Source organism: Lytechinus variegatus, chromosome 3, assembly GCF_018143015.1.
Source record: "Lytechinus variegatus isolate NC3 chromosome 3, Lvar_3.0, whole genome shotgun sequence".
Taxonomy (NCBI): domain Eukaryota; kingdom Metazoa; phylum Echinodermata; class Echinoidea; order Temnopleuroida; family Toxopneustidae; genus Lytechinus; species Lytechinus variegatus.
In genome coordinates, this window is record NC_054742.1 from 31,487,266 (window position 1) to 31,505,835 (window position 18,570).

General features: G+C 34.8%; 1 protein-coding gene across 1 annotated transcript in view; it reads left to right on the forward strand.

Moving 5' to 3' along the window:
- The first annotated feature begins 10,908 nt into the window (after window positions 1–10,908).
- LOC121412004 (ras-related protein Rab-27A-like) overlaps window positions 10,909–18,570 on the forward strand; it is a 29,704-nt gene continuing 22,042 nt past the window's right edge. The window contains exons 1-2 of the mRNA XM_041604918.1: window positions 10,909–10,923; window positions 11,811–11,893. Of these exons, the coding sequence (XP_041460852.1) occupies window positions 10,909–10,923; window positions 11,811–11,893 (98 nt within the window). The remainder of the gene's footprint in view (window positions 10,924–11,810; window positions 11,894–18,570) is intronic.

The following is an 18,570-nucleotide window of genomic DNA, read 5'->3' on the forward strand; positions in this document are numbered from 1 at the left end:
TCTACCAATGGGAATCATGATTTACCCCAAGCTCGTATCCTGTGTCCTAGGGCTACTTTGCTGCTGATGTAGGAAGGTTGTCATCTGCATACAGATGAGCTCTGTGTCACATAAACATATCTTTTCATGATATGAGAATAGTAAAAAATAACTTTGATTCACTCATTCATGCCTGTATACAATGTATGCACATTCTCCACTCATGGGGGAGTGTTTTAGCAAGTCATTATGAGTGGCCCTCACAAATTCTGGGGAGTCTACAATGACCTTGGCATCCTATTAGGTGCCCACTTGGCACTTTGATGGAGAGGGGCAACATGGTGGATGCTTAGGTGGTTTCAGACCACCTCAAAGTTAGTCCAGATCATCAGAATTGAAATGACAGTTCTATCTCATCCAGCCCAGTTCATCCCACTCTGAAATTGGATTGTGCAAAATACAAAAAAAATTTGAAAGTATTGATACTTATTGACATTTTATTGCATTCTCAGGAATTGGCTTGATTTGTAGTTTACACTTTATTTGCAATTTCATGAACCAATGTTATACGTTTCTTTCTTGAAATGTAAAATCTTGATTTAGATTCCTCCCATGTTACTCTTTCATCATATGTCTCATTTGATTTATTTGATAATTGTTGGTATGAATATACATGTAAGAATTAATATGAAGGATGAAGGTATCATACCTTGCCATCAAACTATTATTTTTGGAAAGTTTGAAATTATTACTCTCTGCAGTAATGTAGAGGCCATTTAAAGCGGCTATGAAGTGTTGAGGTGATATATGTTTTTCATGATTTAATGACAGAAAGAAAATGAACATGATTTATTGAATAGAATGGATTGAAATTGATACTCACAAGTCCTTATGCTTTGAAATACCAGCAAGTTATACCAGTTCATTTGTTCTATGCTATCTGATTACTGGTGTCCTGGTCATGTGATGTAGGCACATGACCCAGTAAAGTCATGTGATGTAGACACAGTAAGCGCAGTGGTTTCATGAGTGTTGACCTAGTAAATTTCCATGATGCATTCTTCTATGATTTATGAAATACAAAGTGTAGGATGTTAACTCATTTCAAATCTGATGAAATATTTTCTGCATCTTTTGTCGGATGGGTTGTCAGATCCAACCACTTTTCTCTTAATTGGCTAAGGAGAAGCGCAGATGTCTCATGTGGTTCTAACTTTTGGGTGAATCACACTTTGTGGGATAAAACATTCTAAGTCTAACAAGTGCCTTTATGAAGTGCTCCCCTATTCATACACTGTTGCATGTTCAGGGATTTTATTTCATCAGTAATTTTCTATTTTGAGTATAGATTTGATTTAGGGTATGAAGTTGCTCTCCTCCAGTGGATTCTCGATTAAATCATTGATTAATTTGTTGCTTTAGTATACATACCACACTTTCTTCTCTTCAGTTCTCCATGACATTCTTTTACTTACCCCCCCTTGTACCAAAGTGCATGATGATCGAGCCTCTTCAATTTATATGATACTCCCAACTACATTTAATTAATTCTGAGTAATTTATTATAAAGATTCAACTTAGGTGACCTTTTGTGACCTACGTTCAAATAAAGGTTGTTATACATGACAATGCACCCTTTTGATATATATAACATAAAAATAATTGCTATTCAATATTGTTTGAATCGTTTACAGGTACATGAATTGCTTACCACATACTTAAGTGCGTATTAGTGAAAAGTTTGCACTTTGAAAAAGTCCTGGGAATTGAAAAATATACAACATGTGTATAATTTTTTTCACATATATTTGTTTGGGTCTCATCTATCAAATGAAAGTAAAAATGTTGGCAGTATGTTACTCTTGAGTGAGCACTGTCCATTTTTGTAAAGCTTGCAGAAATCACTTTGTGCAGAAATTCTCATTTTCGCGCTGTGTCAAGGATAAGAGGCAAAAACAAACTGACCATGTTGTACATTTCTAACACATTTTTTTCTTTTGATTTTTTTAGCAAATTGAAATAAAACAGATACATTAAAATTATTTGTAACAACTTTGTCACCCAAATTCACATTTTACACTAAGCACAACCTTTACCCTTTTTTGTGCAAGCTGGATCTGAGGACATAACTGATTGTAAAAAAAAAGTATATTTCCGACTTCATCTGCATTCTTTCACTAAGTTTTTATCATTTAAAATGGGACCACATTTCATAATTCATTTAATACTTGTTTCTCCATGCTTTTCCCAAGCTTGACAGTCATTAACAAAATGAAAATCATGCTTAAGCCATTTCATGTGAATCTGTGTAAAGTAGATATCATCACGATGACCTCAGTGTGTGGGGAGGGGCAGGGGGGGGTGCAATAGTGCTTTATAAAGTGTTTTGGGCAAGGAAAGAGGTTAAAAAGGTAAAAGATATCTTCCAATTTATCTTCCTAGCTAAAGTTCATATTTATGTAACTTTTTCCAAGTTCTGTGCAAATCATTTTTCCTGAACTTTTCAAAAGGAAGTGGTGCTCACTCAAGTGGAAAGATTTTTTAAGTTATATAGTCATTTGTACGAATCCTTAAATGTGGAAAAGCTTCAGAATATTACAACACCAGTAATCAGATAGATGAACTAATATAACTTGCTGGTATTTATAGGCATACAGGATTATTTTTTTATTGTAAATTTTTTTAATGCACACTATATATATCATTTTCTTTGCTTCATTGTTTTTCCGTGTAAGAAATATATTTCAAATGTTCATATGTTGGGTATATTGAATAATGGATCATTGAGATGAGGTTTCATGGCACATTTCATTTCGAATTTATTTTTGGTATTGTAGCAATTTAATTATACCAGGATATATCTGCTTTGGGTATTTATATCCAAGACTTCATTGTTTTATGAGGGCCATCTAAGAGAGTTCCATCAATTTATCTGAGGATAAGTGGACACTTTACTTTGAATATATCATATAATTTCAAGCTTGTTCAAATCAGTCATATCCACATTTGTCTGATCATGACAAAACATCTGTTTAGTGAGCTTGTGCTGGTCTAAAACTGAGAAATATTTCATAACTTGCCTGAAACTTGACAAAAGTTTGTGATGGTTATAGCTTGCAGCAAAGTATTATATGGTAGAAATGAAATGATTATGAGCTCACATTTTCTAGCATTCATTGGTGCATTGCTTTTTATCTCATGTACGGAGAAGAAGTCCAATTTCCATTGAAGCATAAAACACACAGCTACTAAAAGAAGAGAGTATGAAAAACTATGAAAAGAAGTTGACCTTTTAGAAGAAAATATTGTATAATTCATGGATACATTTTGTCATGATCCATCAGTGTATTTCTCTCATAGAGTAGTGATGATTTTGGATTATGCCTGCCCCCACGCGCTCGCCCACATCCAAGATTGTCTTCCATTACTAGTACTATAGGAAAATCAAATTTTAAATGGAGCATGAAAATATGATTTGTTCATAGTCAGAAAAGCATGAATCTTGAGTTAATATTTAATATTACTTTAACACGCTCCTACTCTTCTATAGGGGCCTTCTATGACTAGTATTTAGCATATTGATTATAAACCACTTGGGTTCATTGACGAAGAAAAATTAATCCAAGATAATCAAGCAAATAGTGCATTCTCTAAATTCAACAGAAACATCCGCGTTCTGACTATCCAGACCCTGTCTTTACAAAGAGTTGCTAGAGATTCAAATTAAGATCATATTGTGATTGATCTCATCTTTTTTTATTTCAACTACACAGTTTGGGTTCAACTCTTTGAGTTTGATTTGAATTTATTAAACTTGACCTTATATGATAGGCTCCTGATTAATCTCATTCCTACAAACTTATTTTTTTTAAAGGTGACAGGTCATTCTGATGAATATTTTATTACAGCATTTTCCTTGTATTGTGGGTTATTATCGCTTTGGTACTTTTTGTTTGGGGGAACTTTTTATTTTATCACACCATTTATGTCCCCTTTCTCCTCTGAATGTATGCCAAATGTGCTCCTATACAGTAGTGGGGGTCTCTGTTTAGAAATGTTTTCCACTGGAGCTATAGTAAATGGTAATTTCAACACATATGGAGAGACTTGATTTGGCATGCAGGCTGTGGTTTTTATTGACTGATTTGATGTGTTTATCCATTTATATATATTTTGTCATACAATTTTCCATCTTGTCTGAACACCCTTAGTCAATCTCTCACAATGAAGTGGAATGAGAGATGAAAGCACGCTCCTAGTGATTACAACATGTCTGTGGAGAGTGTGTTGACTTTCATATTGACTTGATAACTTTCAGAGTTCTCTAATCAAAGCTTTAGGAAGATCAACAATTTGACGATGTTTAGTCTTGACCTCAGAAATAGAGATTTCTTAATTGACAGTTTAAGAAATTCTACACTCTAAATATCGTGGATTTTGGATCAATCCAGATTTGGTGTGGTAAAATTACTGGTCAGGCGAACATTGGACTAATGCCAGCCTGACACTTGCACGATTTTGTGTCACGCATTGGCACTACTCAAGTCGTGCTAGTGCGTAAACTAGTCTTGAACTGGCGTGAAGTGTGCGTAAACACGTAGTGACTGCGTGCCATGTCGGGACAAGAATTTTGAAATGATCAAAATTTTGGTCACGACAAAATTTAGCGACCGGGTCGTGAACTATGCGCAAACTGTTCGTGAACTCGTCGGGACGATGCGGGAGGATGCGTGGCAGTGCGCGCCATGCCACGACTGTCACGAATAGTTCAAGAACAGCTCGCGTCGTGTTCACGAATATTTAAGCACGACACCGTCGGAACTGCGCAAACTCGTCGTGCCAGTTCGTGTCAATGTGGACACTGACGGGCACGCATTCATGGACTATTCGTGAACTCATTGTGAACTTGTCGTGAACAAGTCATAAACAGTGCGGGAGCCTCCCAGTTCGTGCCCCAAATGGCACGACTTGCCACGACAAAATCGTGGCCAAAAGTCGTGCAAGTGTCGGCCTGGCTTTAGAAATAAGCTTGGAACGTGTTGCTAAATTGCTATTTAGCCCCACCTATAGTACGGGGTTAAGGAAATTTTAGCGTGTGTAAAAAAGGGTACGAGTGAAGTACTTTTACTACGAATGATCGACAAAAACCACTAGTCCGGGGTTAGCGAGTTTCGTGTGTAAAAAGCAAGCATTCCTTATCCGGGGTTAGCAATAACAATTTGGCATGTGTGAAAAGGAAAAAAACATAGTACGGGGTTAAAGATAGTACGGGGTTAGCGATATTCCGGGGCTAAGAAAATCCTGTGTAAAAAGGGTAATAGTAAACTTTGAAGTCAATTTTTTTCTGAAACGGGTTCGCACCGTTGTATGTGTGATACGACGGTTCGGAAGACCGCCGACGATATGTCACTATATAGACAAGGATTAACTTTCCCAAATGAGTCTTTCTAATTGTATGAATATTGCATCTTTTTCCATTTTGATAATGAGTTATTAGCAAAAGGGCAATTATACTTTCATGGTTCATTCATACATTGAGAGAGATAAGAACTACATTGATGAATGAAAGATAAGATGGCTATGTCAATCTAAGCCATTCACATTAAGAAATTATGGTTTGTGTATTGCATCAGAAGAAATTAAGGAGATAATAAAATAAGGATTTTTTTCTATATGTGTAAATATGTCGTCATTGCTGTAATGATAAGTTTGCGCAGAAAGAATAAAATAAAGAAGCAGATAATGGTTTATGGAAAATGGTTGTTTTTAGGAAAAATTATTTTTACATTTAAGAGGACTGTGCAGATATGAAATTGGCTATTTCGGAATGATCGGGGATAGTTTGAAAATGGATGGTAAAGAATAATTTAAGGATATGGCAGACAGCTAGGTAATGATATATGGTGTCTATAATCTACTTTACACCTATGTGTACATTTGCATCACATGATCATTCCATCAACTTCATTCTCTCAAATGGTGAGTCCATAGGAATGCACAAGGCAAGAAAAACAAAATTCAGGTCACCATTCTAAAAACATGCATGAACTTTAATCCTGCTTTCGAGTTTGTTTGTAGTAGATGATGGGTGGAAAAGGGAAAATATTGTAAGCATATGAAACAGAATACCTCTCCGGCCCTCAGGCATTTTCATTCCATCTGCCAGACGATGAATATTCCTGTCTTAGAAACCTTTTTTGAAACAAGTGAAATATGGATATAGAAGGCTGTTTGGCAGGAGCAACATTTCCCAAGTGAGAGAAGTAAGAGAATCTCATCTTCCTGTCACTGTAGAGTGAAATTGCCTTTATATTGAACATCATCAATGATTTTCTGACTCCATGATGTGCCCACTCATTTAAAGCAAAACAAGTCCAATCATTGCCATATTATGCAAAGCTGTACATTATTTACTGATTTAATACATGGGGAATTTACTGGTCTAATTAATCATGCTAATTGATAGTATTTTTAATGAGATAAGTAAGTTGTTAATTGAATTTTAGTAATAAAATATATGACTAAAGAAAATGATATTCTCAACCATTTCATTGCATAGTAATGTGATCTGCTAATGTGTGATGCTCTATGAAATAATAATTATCAGATTGTTGTATGATTTGATAAGTACTTATTTGATATTGGTGAAAATATACTTTTGTAATCATGATTTTGACTAATATATTCTGAAACAGGCCATGACTTAGACTCAAAATCGAAAACGAAAATGCATGTTATTATTTTTCATTTATGAAGGTTTGGACAATTTTCCAAATTAACTTTTTTATTTTGCTTTTATCATTATTTACAGGTATATAAGCATTTAATGTTTTCAATGATATTTTTGGCAATTGGCCACGGTGAATGACAATTTCATGTCTGAAATGGGCATCAAAGCACAGTAGACTATGATGGTGTTATGCACTTGTACCTGTTGTGACCCAAAAGTGCATTTCCTATCAATCTTATCAAAATTGTGACATTTTAACAATTTTGCATGCTGATGCTTGTTAACAACAAAAACATTTTTTTTTTTACTGAGATAGCTGATTGACATAAAATGATTGAGACTTGCTTTGGCACCCAGGAACATTTCACCAGTTGTGCATAAAGTTGTACGTAACTGACAAATAGCTTCATGAAACAGTCCCCTGAAGCTACCATCAGCCAATCCTCACTTGGTTGAGATATTTGGTACTTGAGGATGCTAATGTTCTGAACTGGACCAATATTGATACCAAGAGGATCCTTGGTGCGTAGGTAGACAGCAGGAGAATTTGCAGCCTATCTCCATCAGCCCAAGTTGTTTCATTGTCCCGTAACACAAAGGTTAGCGATTGATCATATGCTTGATTTTCACGATTGATTGTACATTGCAATCAATCGTAGGAAAATGTTCTACGATCATTGCTAAGCTTTGTGTTACGGACCAGATATATCTTATCCAGGAACCAATCGTGGTCAGAACAATCCTAATATCATTTTTAATGTATGACCAAATGATCTGGCTAATTCTTGGGTTTAATTTTCAGATTATATTCCTTAGTCATTTACATGTGATACTCCATTTATGAATTTGCACATTATCCCATCTTGATCCACACTTGACTTGCTAGCTAAACCACAACAGTCCCGAGGTTAGACTGTATCTTGGACTGAAGGAGTGGGGTTTCTTGAGATGAATCTCAAAGAGGGCTGGGCTGGCTGTTCAGCCTCAAATCTAGAGAAAATGTGGGCTGATGGAGAAACACCTTTAAGAGTCTGGATCGAGCATCGATTTCCTCACCTGCCTACCATTATAATTGACAATACAGCAGCTGACTCGGAATGGAAGCTTTTAATTTGTAACAAGTTGATACAATGGATGACTATTAACCCATTCCGTCTTGAAACCAGACAGATCCTGTGTTACGCCTGGTGTTATGACGGAGGTATTGAGAGATGAGTATACTCATATCTTGTTAATAAAGCAACTCAGCTGTGGAGATAAACGGGAAATAATGCTCTTTTCAGGAAGGAGTTTAACTCAATGATGGTTGATTGATTAAGTGCATGCTGAATACCAAAGTCATATTATTTTAGTAAGCACTGTTAATTAAATGGTAGATTTTTTTTATTTACTTGTTGTCTTAATTAGTACATTTAATATCTCAACTCATGGTTATAATTTGAGAATTCTCAAATTTATTGTTTTTTTTAAGCAAAGTATATAAGTGTATTTTCATATTGTAAATATTTCTCAAAAAGATATCTAAATTTTGTAAAAATGAACAAAACACATATAATTCCCAAATGCTATATTCATTTAATGATATTCCCCAAATCTGCTGCAAATCATGATTTATACCGTAACAACCTTTGCCGAAAGTGTTCAAGAATGATACTAAAAAGGCTGTTTTTAAGCCTTGAATTCTCTTTTTTCTATTAACATATATTATAAATGGCTTTCACTTTGAAAAACTTTCAAACATACCTGTATATCCTTGAATTTCTTGCTCTCCATTCTTTGTTCTGAAATTGCTCATGTAATGCCATTTTTTAACTTCTGAAATATTATGGGATCTGTAGACGCCATTGTGAACTTGTAAAACTGTCTGGTTGTCGAGATAAATTCTACAGACTGCAACACATTATGTGTTTGTGTGATAGAAGGAGTTTGTTTTCAAGTCTGCTGTATTATGTAGAGATGTAGAGACACCAAATATTCAGAGAGGTTGCCATATGGATTCACTTGAATATTGTGGTAAAGAGATTGTAACTCGTATTGAAATGGCAGTATTTGTCACATAGAGCACATTAGTCTGGGTAGTGTGCTCTTAAGTCTTAAGAGATTTACATGCACACAGTTGAATTTGTTGTCAATTGGACCGATATTTATTTCATACATTGAATTATGATGTTACTGGCTTTTCATAGAGATGGGATTGGATTCATCATTATTCAGATTGTGTCTTAGTAAAGAGTCAGGTCAAGTTTAAAACTAGAAATCATCATTTTGTAACCCTATTTTGTTATTTCAAGTCAAGACCAATCCAGTGTACCCTGTAAATCCCAAGAGAAGTAGGAGATAGCATTTCTGAGACATCAGAGTTCTTAAGAGCTGTCCACCTACTCTCTGACACTCTTTCCTTGTCAGACAATATGGAGCCTTGCATGAGAGTCATGTCACATGATCGCTACATGGGCCAGTTACAAATAAATGTCTAGAGTGTGTTTAGAAAGAAATTTGCATGTTTAATTCTCAAGTCAATGGGGAATAAGCGTGGTTTGGGAGAAGAAAAGTAAGGAGTGTTTGTGACTTGCCTAGCAATATGGAAACATTGGTAATGCGATGAGGCAAAGAATTTGTTGCATTCAAAAACCAGGTCATACGTGATCTTATGAGGTATCAGGTCCTTCTGAGGTTCTCATTCTGTGCAAGCTTCTTTCTCATATTCTTACCTCTCTATCGAGCTTATGCTTTATCTATGTGTCTCATATGTTACTTCTCTTGTTCATGATACAAAGAATGTTGTAATAAATTCCATCAATATCAAACAATAGTTATTAAATCTAGAATCTGTTAATCTTTTGTTGTATCATTATGTTTATCATTTTTGTCTCACCTGCGAAGCAAAGTGAGACTATAGGCGCCGCTTTTCCGACGGCGGCGGCGACGGCGGCGGCGGCGGCGGCGTCAACATCAAATCTTAACCTGAGGTTAAGTTTTTGAAATGACATCATAACTTAGAAAGTATATGGACCTAGTTCATGAAACTTGGCCATAAGGTTAATCAAGTATTACTGAACATCCTATTAGAGTTTCATGTCACATGACCAAGGTCAAAGGTCATTTAGGGTCAATGAACTTAGACCATGTTGGAGGAATCAACATCGAAATCTTAACCTGTGGTTAAGTTTTTGAAATGTCATCATAACTTAGAAAATATATGGACCTAGTTCATGAAACTTGGACATAAGGTTAATCAAGTATCACTGAACATCCTGCATGAGTTTCACGTCACATGACCAAGGTCAAAGGTCATTTAGGGTCAATGAACTTTGGCCGAACTGGGGATATCTGTTGAATTCCCATCATAACTTTGAAAGTTTATGGATCTGATTCATGAAACTTGGACATAATAGTCATCAAGCATCACTGAAAATTTTGTGCAAGTTTCAGGTCTCATGATTAAGGTCAAAGGTCATTTAGGGTCAATGAACTTTGGCCGAATCAGGGGTATCTGTTGAATTACCATCATAACTTTGATAGTTTATTGGTCTAGTTCATTAAACTTGGACATTAGAGTAATCAAGTATCACTGAACATCCTGTGCACGTTTCAGGTCACATGACCAAGGTCAAAGGTCAATGAACTTTGGCCGAATTGGGTGTATCTGTTGAATTACCATCATAACTTTGAAAGTTTATGGATCTGATTCATGAAACTTGTACATAAGAGTAATCAAGTATCACTGAATATCCTGTTTGAGTTTCAGGTCACATGATCAAGGTCAAAGGTCATGTAAGGTCAATGAACTTTGGCCATGTTGGGGTTTTTTGTGAATCTCTGTAAGTTTATTGGTCTAGTTCATAAAAAGTGGATATAAGAGTAACCATGTATCACTGAACATCTTGTGCGAGTTAGAGTAGTATTCAAAGTCAGCACTGCTGCTATATTGAACCGCGTGATGCAGGTGAGACGGCCAGAGGCATTCCACTTGTTGTGTTTTTTTCTTTATTCCTTTGCATTTTTTTCTCCTCTCTAATCATTTCTTTTTTTTTTTTCTTTATATCTCTTTCTCTCTTTATTTCTCTTTTTCTCTTTAATATTTTTACCCCCTCTCTCAACCCTCAGATCCTCTCCTTTGTCTTCATCTTCTTCATTCTGTTCTTCCTCATCCTTTGAAATCTTTAGTCTTAAATTCTTGTCCATGGCACCTTTGCTATATGCCTCTAATGAGGGTAAATATTGACAAGTGCATGTCTAGCTTTGATAACATACATCTTACCATTTCACTCAGCAGATCTTCAGGGCCCCATCTTACAAAGAGTTACCATTGATCCAATCAATCTTAAATCCATCTGTGACATACTTTTTTTATACAGGAAATTGCAAAAAATGTGCTTTGTAAACAAAGGAGAACACACTAACTTGTTATGAAATCAATATGGATATACATTTATATCTAGAAAAGTTTTTGAACATACATCCATATTTCCAAGTTGACTTTGCTGGCTTTCCATAGTTGTGATTGATTGGATCAATCGCAACTCTTTGTAAGATAGGGCCCTGAAGTAGATATTCCAATTATCACCAATTGGTTACTCCAGAGTTTGTAAAATAGATGTTAGAAAACTTGAATTTATTACTTATTACAAACGTGATAGAATGTACCTGATTATCTAATGAAGATATAAAACAAGTTAGTACATACACACTCTTTGTTATCATCATCATCATGTACAGTAAATTGGTCTGACAGTTTCAGATTTATGACTAATTGCTGTCTAAACAGTGTAACTGTAATTAATGATGTAATGAGTTCACATGAACACTTTAACCCAATTAACCACATATTTTTCATTGACTGTATGCAGGGACCACCACTCAAGAAAGATGGGATTTCCATTGGCTTAACTCTTAAAATGCCTAAAACATTCTAAGCATTTTGTAGTTCCAATAAACCTCAAATTGCTCTTGGTTTAAAACTATTTTGGAAGTTGAACTTTGAAGTGATCTTTATTAGATATGAAGTAAGAAGTAAGATTGTGTTTCTCAGAATTTGTTTTTTTTTACTATGAAATGGTTTGCATTTGGCTTTATTTTTTATTTTTCACTTTTTTTACAGACACATAGACCTAAAGGTGCAGATCCTACAACAAGAGGCCAAAGAGTACATTTACAATTATGGGACACAGCAGGTCAAGAAAGGTAAGAGATTATTCATCCATTTTATGAGAAAATAAAACAGGTTGGGTTTTCCCCCTTTGCCTACAAATAGTCTATTCAGTTACAACAAACACATATTTTTCTGCTAGCTGTTTGCTTTTTAGATTGGCATGATTACTTGCTGTTTTTTTTATTTAATGTAAATGTCATTCTTTATTTATGAGAAACCTGGAATACACTTCAGACTTGTATCAACTTCTATTTTTGATAAACATGTAGAAATGTACAAATCACCACCTACCATACTTTCCTTTAATATATACACCAGAGAATGTTCTGGCCCATATTCTTTGGAAAAAAACTTATAAGTGTCAAACATTTGCATACACTCTAAATTCCAAGGATTTAGAATAAATCCAGATCGGCTGTGAATAGTGACTAGCCGAATTTTGAATTTATTTTAAATCTTAAGGATTAAATTTTGAATAAAATTCAAATCTTTTACATTTATATGTCAATCAACAAGGTTTAAATCTAAATCTAATATTTGGCTGGTCACTATTCACAGCTGATCTGGATTTATTTTAAATCCTTGGAATTTAGAATGTACACCATATTTTTCCTGTGAATTTATATGGATCTTTCCATGTTTTAATTGTAAGGAACCTGTTAAATTTATCATTTCAAGACGGTTTGTAATCCTTTTAGAGCCAAATGATTTTATCATTTCAAGAGGGTTTGTAATCCTTTGTGAGCCAAATGTGATGATAAATTTATAATGAGGATTTGCATCACATTTGGTTTTCCATTGGCCATGGTTTTAAATTAAACCAAGTTCATAACATGGGACAGACTATGTTAAGTTTAAGTAAAGGGAATTAAGTGACTTGGGTGATAGTTGAGTTTATTGTGTTCATAATGTTGATTAAGTATTTAAAATAATATATATTTGTGATATGTGACATATTCAGAGCATATTAGAATTCTTGTTCAAATAGTATTTATTTATAAGACACAGCAACTCAAGCTCCAGGTTTAAGATTAAACATTTACACAAACTTTGCCACTAAAGGTTTGATAAATGAGTGCTTGGAATCCCCATGAGTGGGGTGAATGTCAATCTTTTAAGTTAGATTCAGATGATCTTTTTGAAAATACCACTGACATTTCAAGCTATTAACACCCACAGAAGATATGCATCAGCATTTGTTTACTCCCTAAGAAAAAAGTAAAAAATTATCTTGTTCTGCATGGCCTCAGACAGATAAATCATGAAATGTCAAGAGTAAGACATTTTTTCGGCAGACTCCAAGCTTAGGAATATGTTGTCGATGGAGTTGCACAATACTGCAATCATAGGCAAGTCATCTTTTCAAAGCTTGAGTGGCTCTGATGTTCTGATAAATCTAGGTCTAACCTGTGTGATGGTGATTTAAATCAACAATTAAAACAGATTATGGGGGTAATGTATATCATGTGAAACTCATTACATATTCAGGAAAGCAACATCAGTCTCAAGACTTAAATGGTTAATTCCATTTAAAGGGCCCAATAGCCTAGTGGCCACGTAATCTATATTTTAAACATACTATATTCAATATAATAATGGGTGAAGTTAACATGATAACAGTGATTCCACCAGATATTAATGATATTGATATAACATTGACAATTTGGGTTCTCTGCAGCCCTTTTAAATGGGGATTGATCATTTTATGTTTTATATTAGGAGTAAAATTGGGACAAGTTCTCTTCATTGAATATGCACATTCATTGTACTCTTTATATTAAACTGGTTCTTTCTTTTCTAAAGAAATGCAACTCTAGAAAAAAAATCACTGGTGTAGCCCACACAGTCCTCCTCCTCACACCAAAGTAAGAATCAAAATGAAAGCCTGGGAAATCTTAGAACAGGATTGGCAGAACTCAAGCTTTGCGTAAATGTCATGAACCATTCAGAAAGTAGGAAACCCAACAAAAAATGATTTCAGATAATACCGGTTTGAATTGAAATCCAGCGATCAGTGTTTCAATTGAAGAAGTCGGTGAACATCCGTATTATTATCATGATTGGCAGACTTGATATTTTGTGTGGGATCTGGATAGCATGATATGAAATCGAAGACAAAATGAATTTTTTCATAAATGGTGTGGAAATATGGTGACAGGACATTTGCTCCTACAACATTTGCTTAAAGTTTTTGGTTCAGAATAATGTAAAGATACGGATTAGGGTTTATTTAGTGACAGAAGATAGATTTTATGTTTGGCTTAATGTGCGGATTTTCCATTGGAGCAATTGTCACCAGAGCAAATGTCATTGAGCTGTTAATATAGGGTCTCTTGAGCATGGTACGTCTACAGAATTATTTTACATTTTCATATGAAAATTGAGTATGATGATGGTGGCAATGATCATAATGACAATGATAGTGATAATGTTAATGATGGTGATGATGACAGCAATGGTAATAATAATGATGGTGGTGGTGGCAGAGATGCTGCTTCTGCTGCTGCTAATGATGATAATACTGATGACAATGATGGTGATGATGATCATGATAATGATGACAATGATGGTGATGATGACAAAGATTATGATGATGATGATAATGATTGTGATGATGCTGATGATGATGATAATGATGATGATGACGATCATGATGATGATGATGATGATGATAATAATGATGACAATAATTGTGATGATGATGATGATTATGGTGCAGGTGGGTTGTTCCATCATACCTTTCATATTATTGTTTGGCTATAAACTATTGTTACACCCCTTAGAATGGAGGTTTGTAGGAATCAGTGTACTTGGGGGCCATCACATATTGTGCATTGAATTCACCCAATACTCATGAGACTTTGTATACACATTTGTCTTGAAATGAAGACATGCGGTTCACATTTTTGTTAATGTGTCAGGTACTGTGTTGTCATGGTAATAGGATAATGGATGGGCTCAGCTCTATGATACGCGAGAAGTCCCAGTCGCAGTCTCAATCCACAAAGAAAAAATAAAAAAAATATTCATATCCCTAAATAAAGAAAAACAAATTAACGAAAAAAAAACAACATACTAACGATCCTATTTTTCCCCTTCTATTATTGCAAACATTGCAAATTATTTTTTATAGTTATTTTACTCTTACCTTCGAATTTATTTCTATTGCAAAATTCTACATACATGTATTAATCTTTAAAGTTATTCGTATTTCATTTAAGAAGTTAACCAAAATGTGTGTTGACTGTTCATTTTCATTTGAAGAGCTAGGTGGTTCATAGATAAAAAAAATTCAAAGACCTGAAGAAGAAATACTAATTAAAAAATAAAGAGCAATTATCCCTCCAATATCAATAAAATGCATGTTGGAGAGCAATGTTTGTGCCTCTAGCATTTCTCTGTTGCTCGATCCTAGCATTTGAATTATTGCAGGGGTAAAAAACATTGCAGGGATAATGGCTCAAATTATGTATCTTTTCAGCTTGCTGGGAGCAATATGTTCAATGTGATGGATGCAGAAATTTAGAAGAGAACTTAAGAAAATGGTTTCATTGCCCCAAGATTCTGCATTTATTTTGACTGTGACTTCTGACTATTATTTATTCAAGCTACACTAAAACCATTATCTCTCTCCCTCTCTTTATCTCTCTCTTTCACTGTCTGTTTTACTTGAACCCTTTCTCTCTCTTTTAACTTGAAGCTTGTCGCCAATTGGCACAACAGAATATGTATAAATCCAATAGAGCTGCAATTCCTATGGCATGTTAAGAGTTAATCTCCCCCTGTCTGCTTGCCTGATTCATTGCATGCCTCCCCCCTCTCTCCCTCCACTCTCTATCTCCCCACCCCTCTATGTGTCTCTCCATCTTCATCTCTTTGTCATCCATACATGTAATATCCCATATATCTACCTCTGTCTCCCTCTCCCGTATTCTGTCTCCTTTTCTGTCTTCTGCACTCCCTATTTATCTTTTGCTCTGACTAAACTGAGACAGAGCTTGAGGCATCTGTCAGATTCTCTTACCCCAATCCTAGAAGGTAGCTTCTATTTTCTTTGGTAAGTCCTATACTTTGTCAGGGTCTCTATCAAGCACACAAGCTGCACTCAAAGATATTACATTTTGCATTGGCATTCATCCCTGTGTCAACTTGACAAAATCAAAATCAAAACTCAAACTCCTTCTGTTAGAAAGCACAAGATATGCATTTTCCGGTTCTCGGGAGCTCTTATGTTAAGTAAATGGTTTCAACTGGGATATTTCTTTTTTTGTTTTTGCAATGTATGTTTTAACAATTAGTGTCCTTTTAATCGCTTATTATTCTCTGGGCCCTGAAATATAAAGAGATGGAATTGATACAATTAAATGTAACTATTTGTGTCTGTATATTCATATAGACTTTAGTTTTGCTTCATGTTTACCTGCAACTGATTGCCTTTTTCATTGCTATAGGGCCCTTGATGTTTTATTTCATGTGCAGAGAATTTACATTGACCCGCAATATTAACACATTTTTTCCTTTTCAGCGAGTGAGTAAGACAGCTTAGTGTTTTATTAAGATATTCAAATAACAGTGGGGTGATGGATCTATGAAAAGGGGGATTTATGAAGAAGAGAGTTCCCAATGAGATGTAAAATATAAGATTCAAATACCAGAAGAAGAAAAGGCATAATTCTTTATTTAGCCTGTATTCCAAGTTAAGATACTGCTCAGAATTGCATGGTTCATGTTAATTGCCTCTAAGACGGGAAAGGAATAAGAGTGTGCCCCCATGAAGCATATACCGAATAAATATAAGTAAATGCCAAGAGGCCTCTGTAATATTAGCTTTTACATCAATATCATCACGCCAAGATTTACAGCTCAACTGGGAACCAATTGGGGGATTTAGAGGTATGAATTTCCCCCAAAGCTTAGGATAAGGTAGTGCTGAGGGTTCATGGGGCATTATGATGTTGTTTTCTTTCATGTATTTCATTTTTTTCTGTTCATTATAGTCTTGGGTTTATTCATCCATCAAATTGTTTTCATTTTTTTTGCTTTTTTATCCATATATGTATTTTTTCATTCATTCATAATATATCTAGAGATGAATTGTAAAATTTAACCATACATGTAGGTAAACAAAACATATTTGATTTGATATATCTACAATAAAAACATTACTGACAACTGTAAAATACTGTACTGAACAGACTTCACTAAATTTTGTTAATATATAAAATTACTTTTTTAAATGTGTATCAATTTGTCGGCGGTCATCCGAAGCGTCATATCCACATACGACGATGCGAACCCATTTCAGAGAAAATCGACTTCAAAGTTTACTGTAATTTTCACACTTAGTTCTCCAGCCTTACAACATATTCACTGCTAGAAAAATACATGGTTGGAAAGACCAAGACAATTGCTTGACAATGGTATCTTTATTTCTACACAAAAGCAAGGATCAGAGAAAATATCGCAAAAGAGCTCCATGCTTGTAATCTCGGTTTGAGCGGTTTAGATTTCCCCTGTACAAAAACACCATAGGGAATACAACAACCCTGAAAGCGATTTCAATGCGCGCGGTCAGTCAAAACGTTGTATTGCTTTTCACGTGCAAAGTCAATGTAGTGCAGACAGCCGATGCGACAGTTTGGCTGCCCGCACACATTGAAATCGTGGTCAGTCAAAACTTATCGCTCTGCTACGTACGCGTTTCCAATAGGATTTGTGCATTTTATTTAAAAAGTTTATGGCATCGCCATGAAAATCCCCTTATATCTCAAAAACTAAAATAAATTGCTGCCTAGAAATTCAGTTATGAATAGAATAGGACTTGTACATTCATTTTCTGCAAAAATCTCAAAATCAATTTTTTTGTGGACCAAAATTGACTGATACGACGGTTCGGATGAGTGCCGACGAATTGTATTTTCCCTCTACAGGAAATTACCCAGTGGAATATATGACAGCATGTTAACATAATGAATTAATTTTGTCAGTCTGGGATATAATGCATGGACATCCAGAATTCTGTTTGTGTCCTTATAAATGTTCATATTTGAGTCGAGTCAGTGCATCTGAAAAAAAAGTTGTTTCATCTTCTATACGTGACAGAGAATTTGTAGTAGTACCTATTTTAGAACCCCTTAATTACAATATGTCATTTTCATTATTAGTTCCATCTCCATTGGCCCAAATTCTCTTATTGTTCTTTTATTTCTTATCCAAAAATTTATCTCAATCATATTAAGATTGATTGTTTTGGAGAGGCAAATGGCTGGATATTTCATGAAATATTTCGGTAGATTACAATTTTTTAGACATTGTAAGGTTAATGGAGCCTTATTTTCATGCAGAATCATCCCAATCTTTTCTTTCTTGAATCTAAACCTAAATGTAATTCCAAAAAAGGCTGATCAGGCTAGAACTATGATTGTGCATACTTTGGCTTGTGAAGAACCATGGTATTGGAACGTATGTATAACCGCAGACAAAGTTGATTCATTCTATTTTAGGTACATGTAAGGCATGATGTGGTTTTAGGCTTCATTTCACTGCTCATGACAAATGATTTGTACATGACATGAGTACATATGAGATGGATTAGCATCCTTTGAAAAGAATTGAAAAAAGACGGCTTTGAATAGATTTTTTGTAAAAAAAAAAAACCCATTTGGCTAAGAAATTCTGTCAGGTGAAACTTCTGCAATGAACCACAACA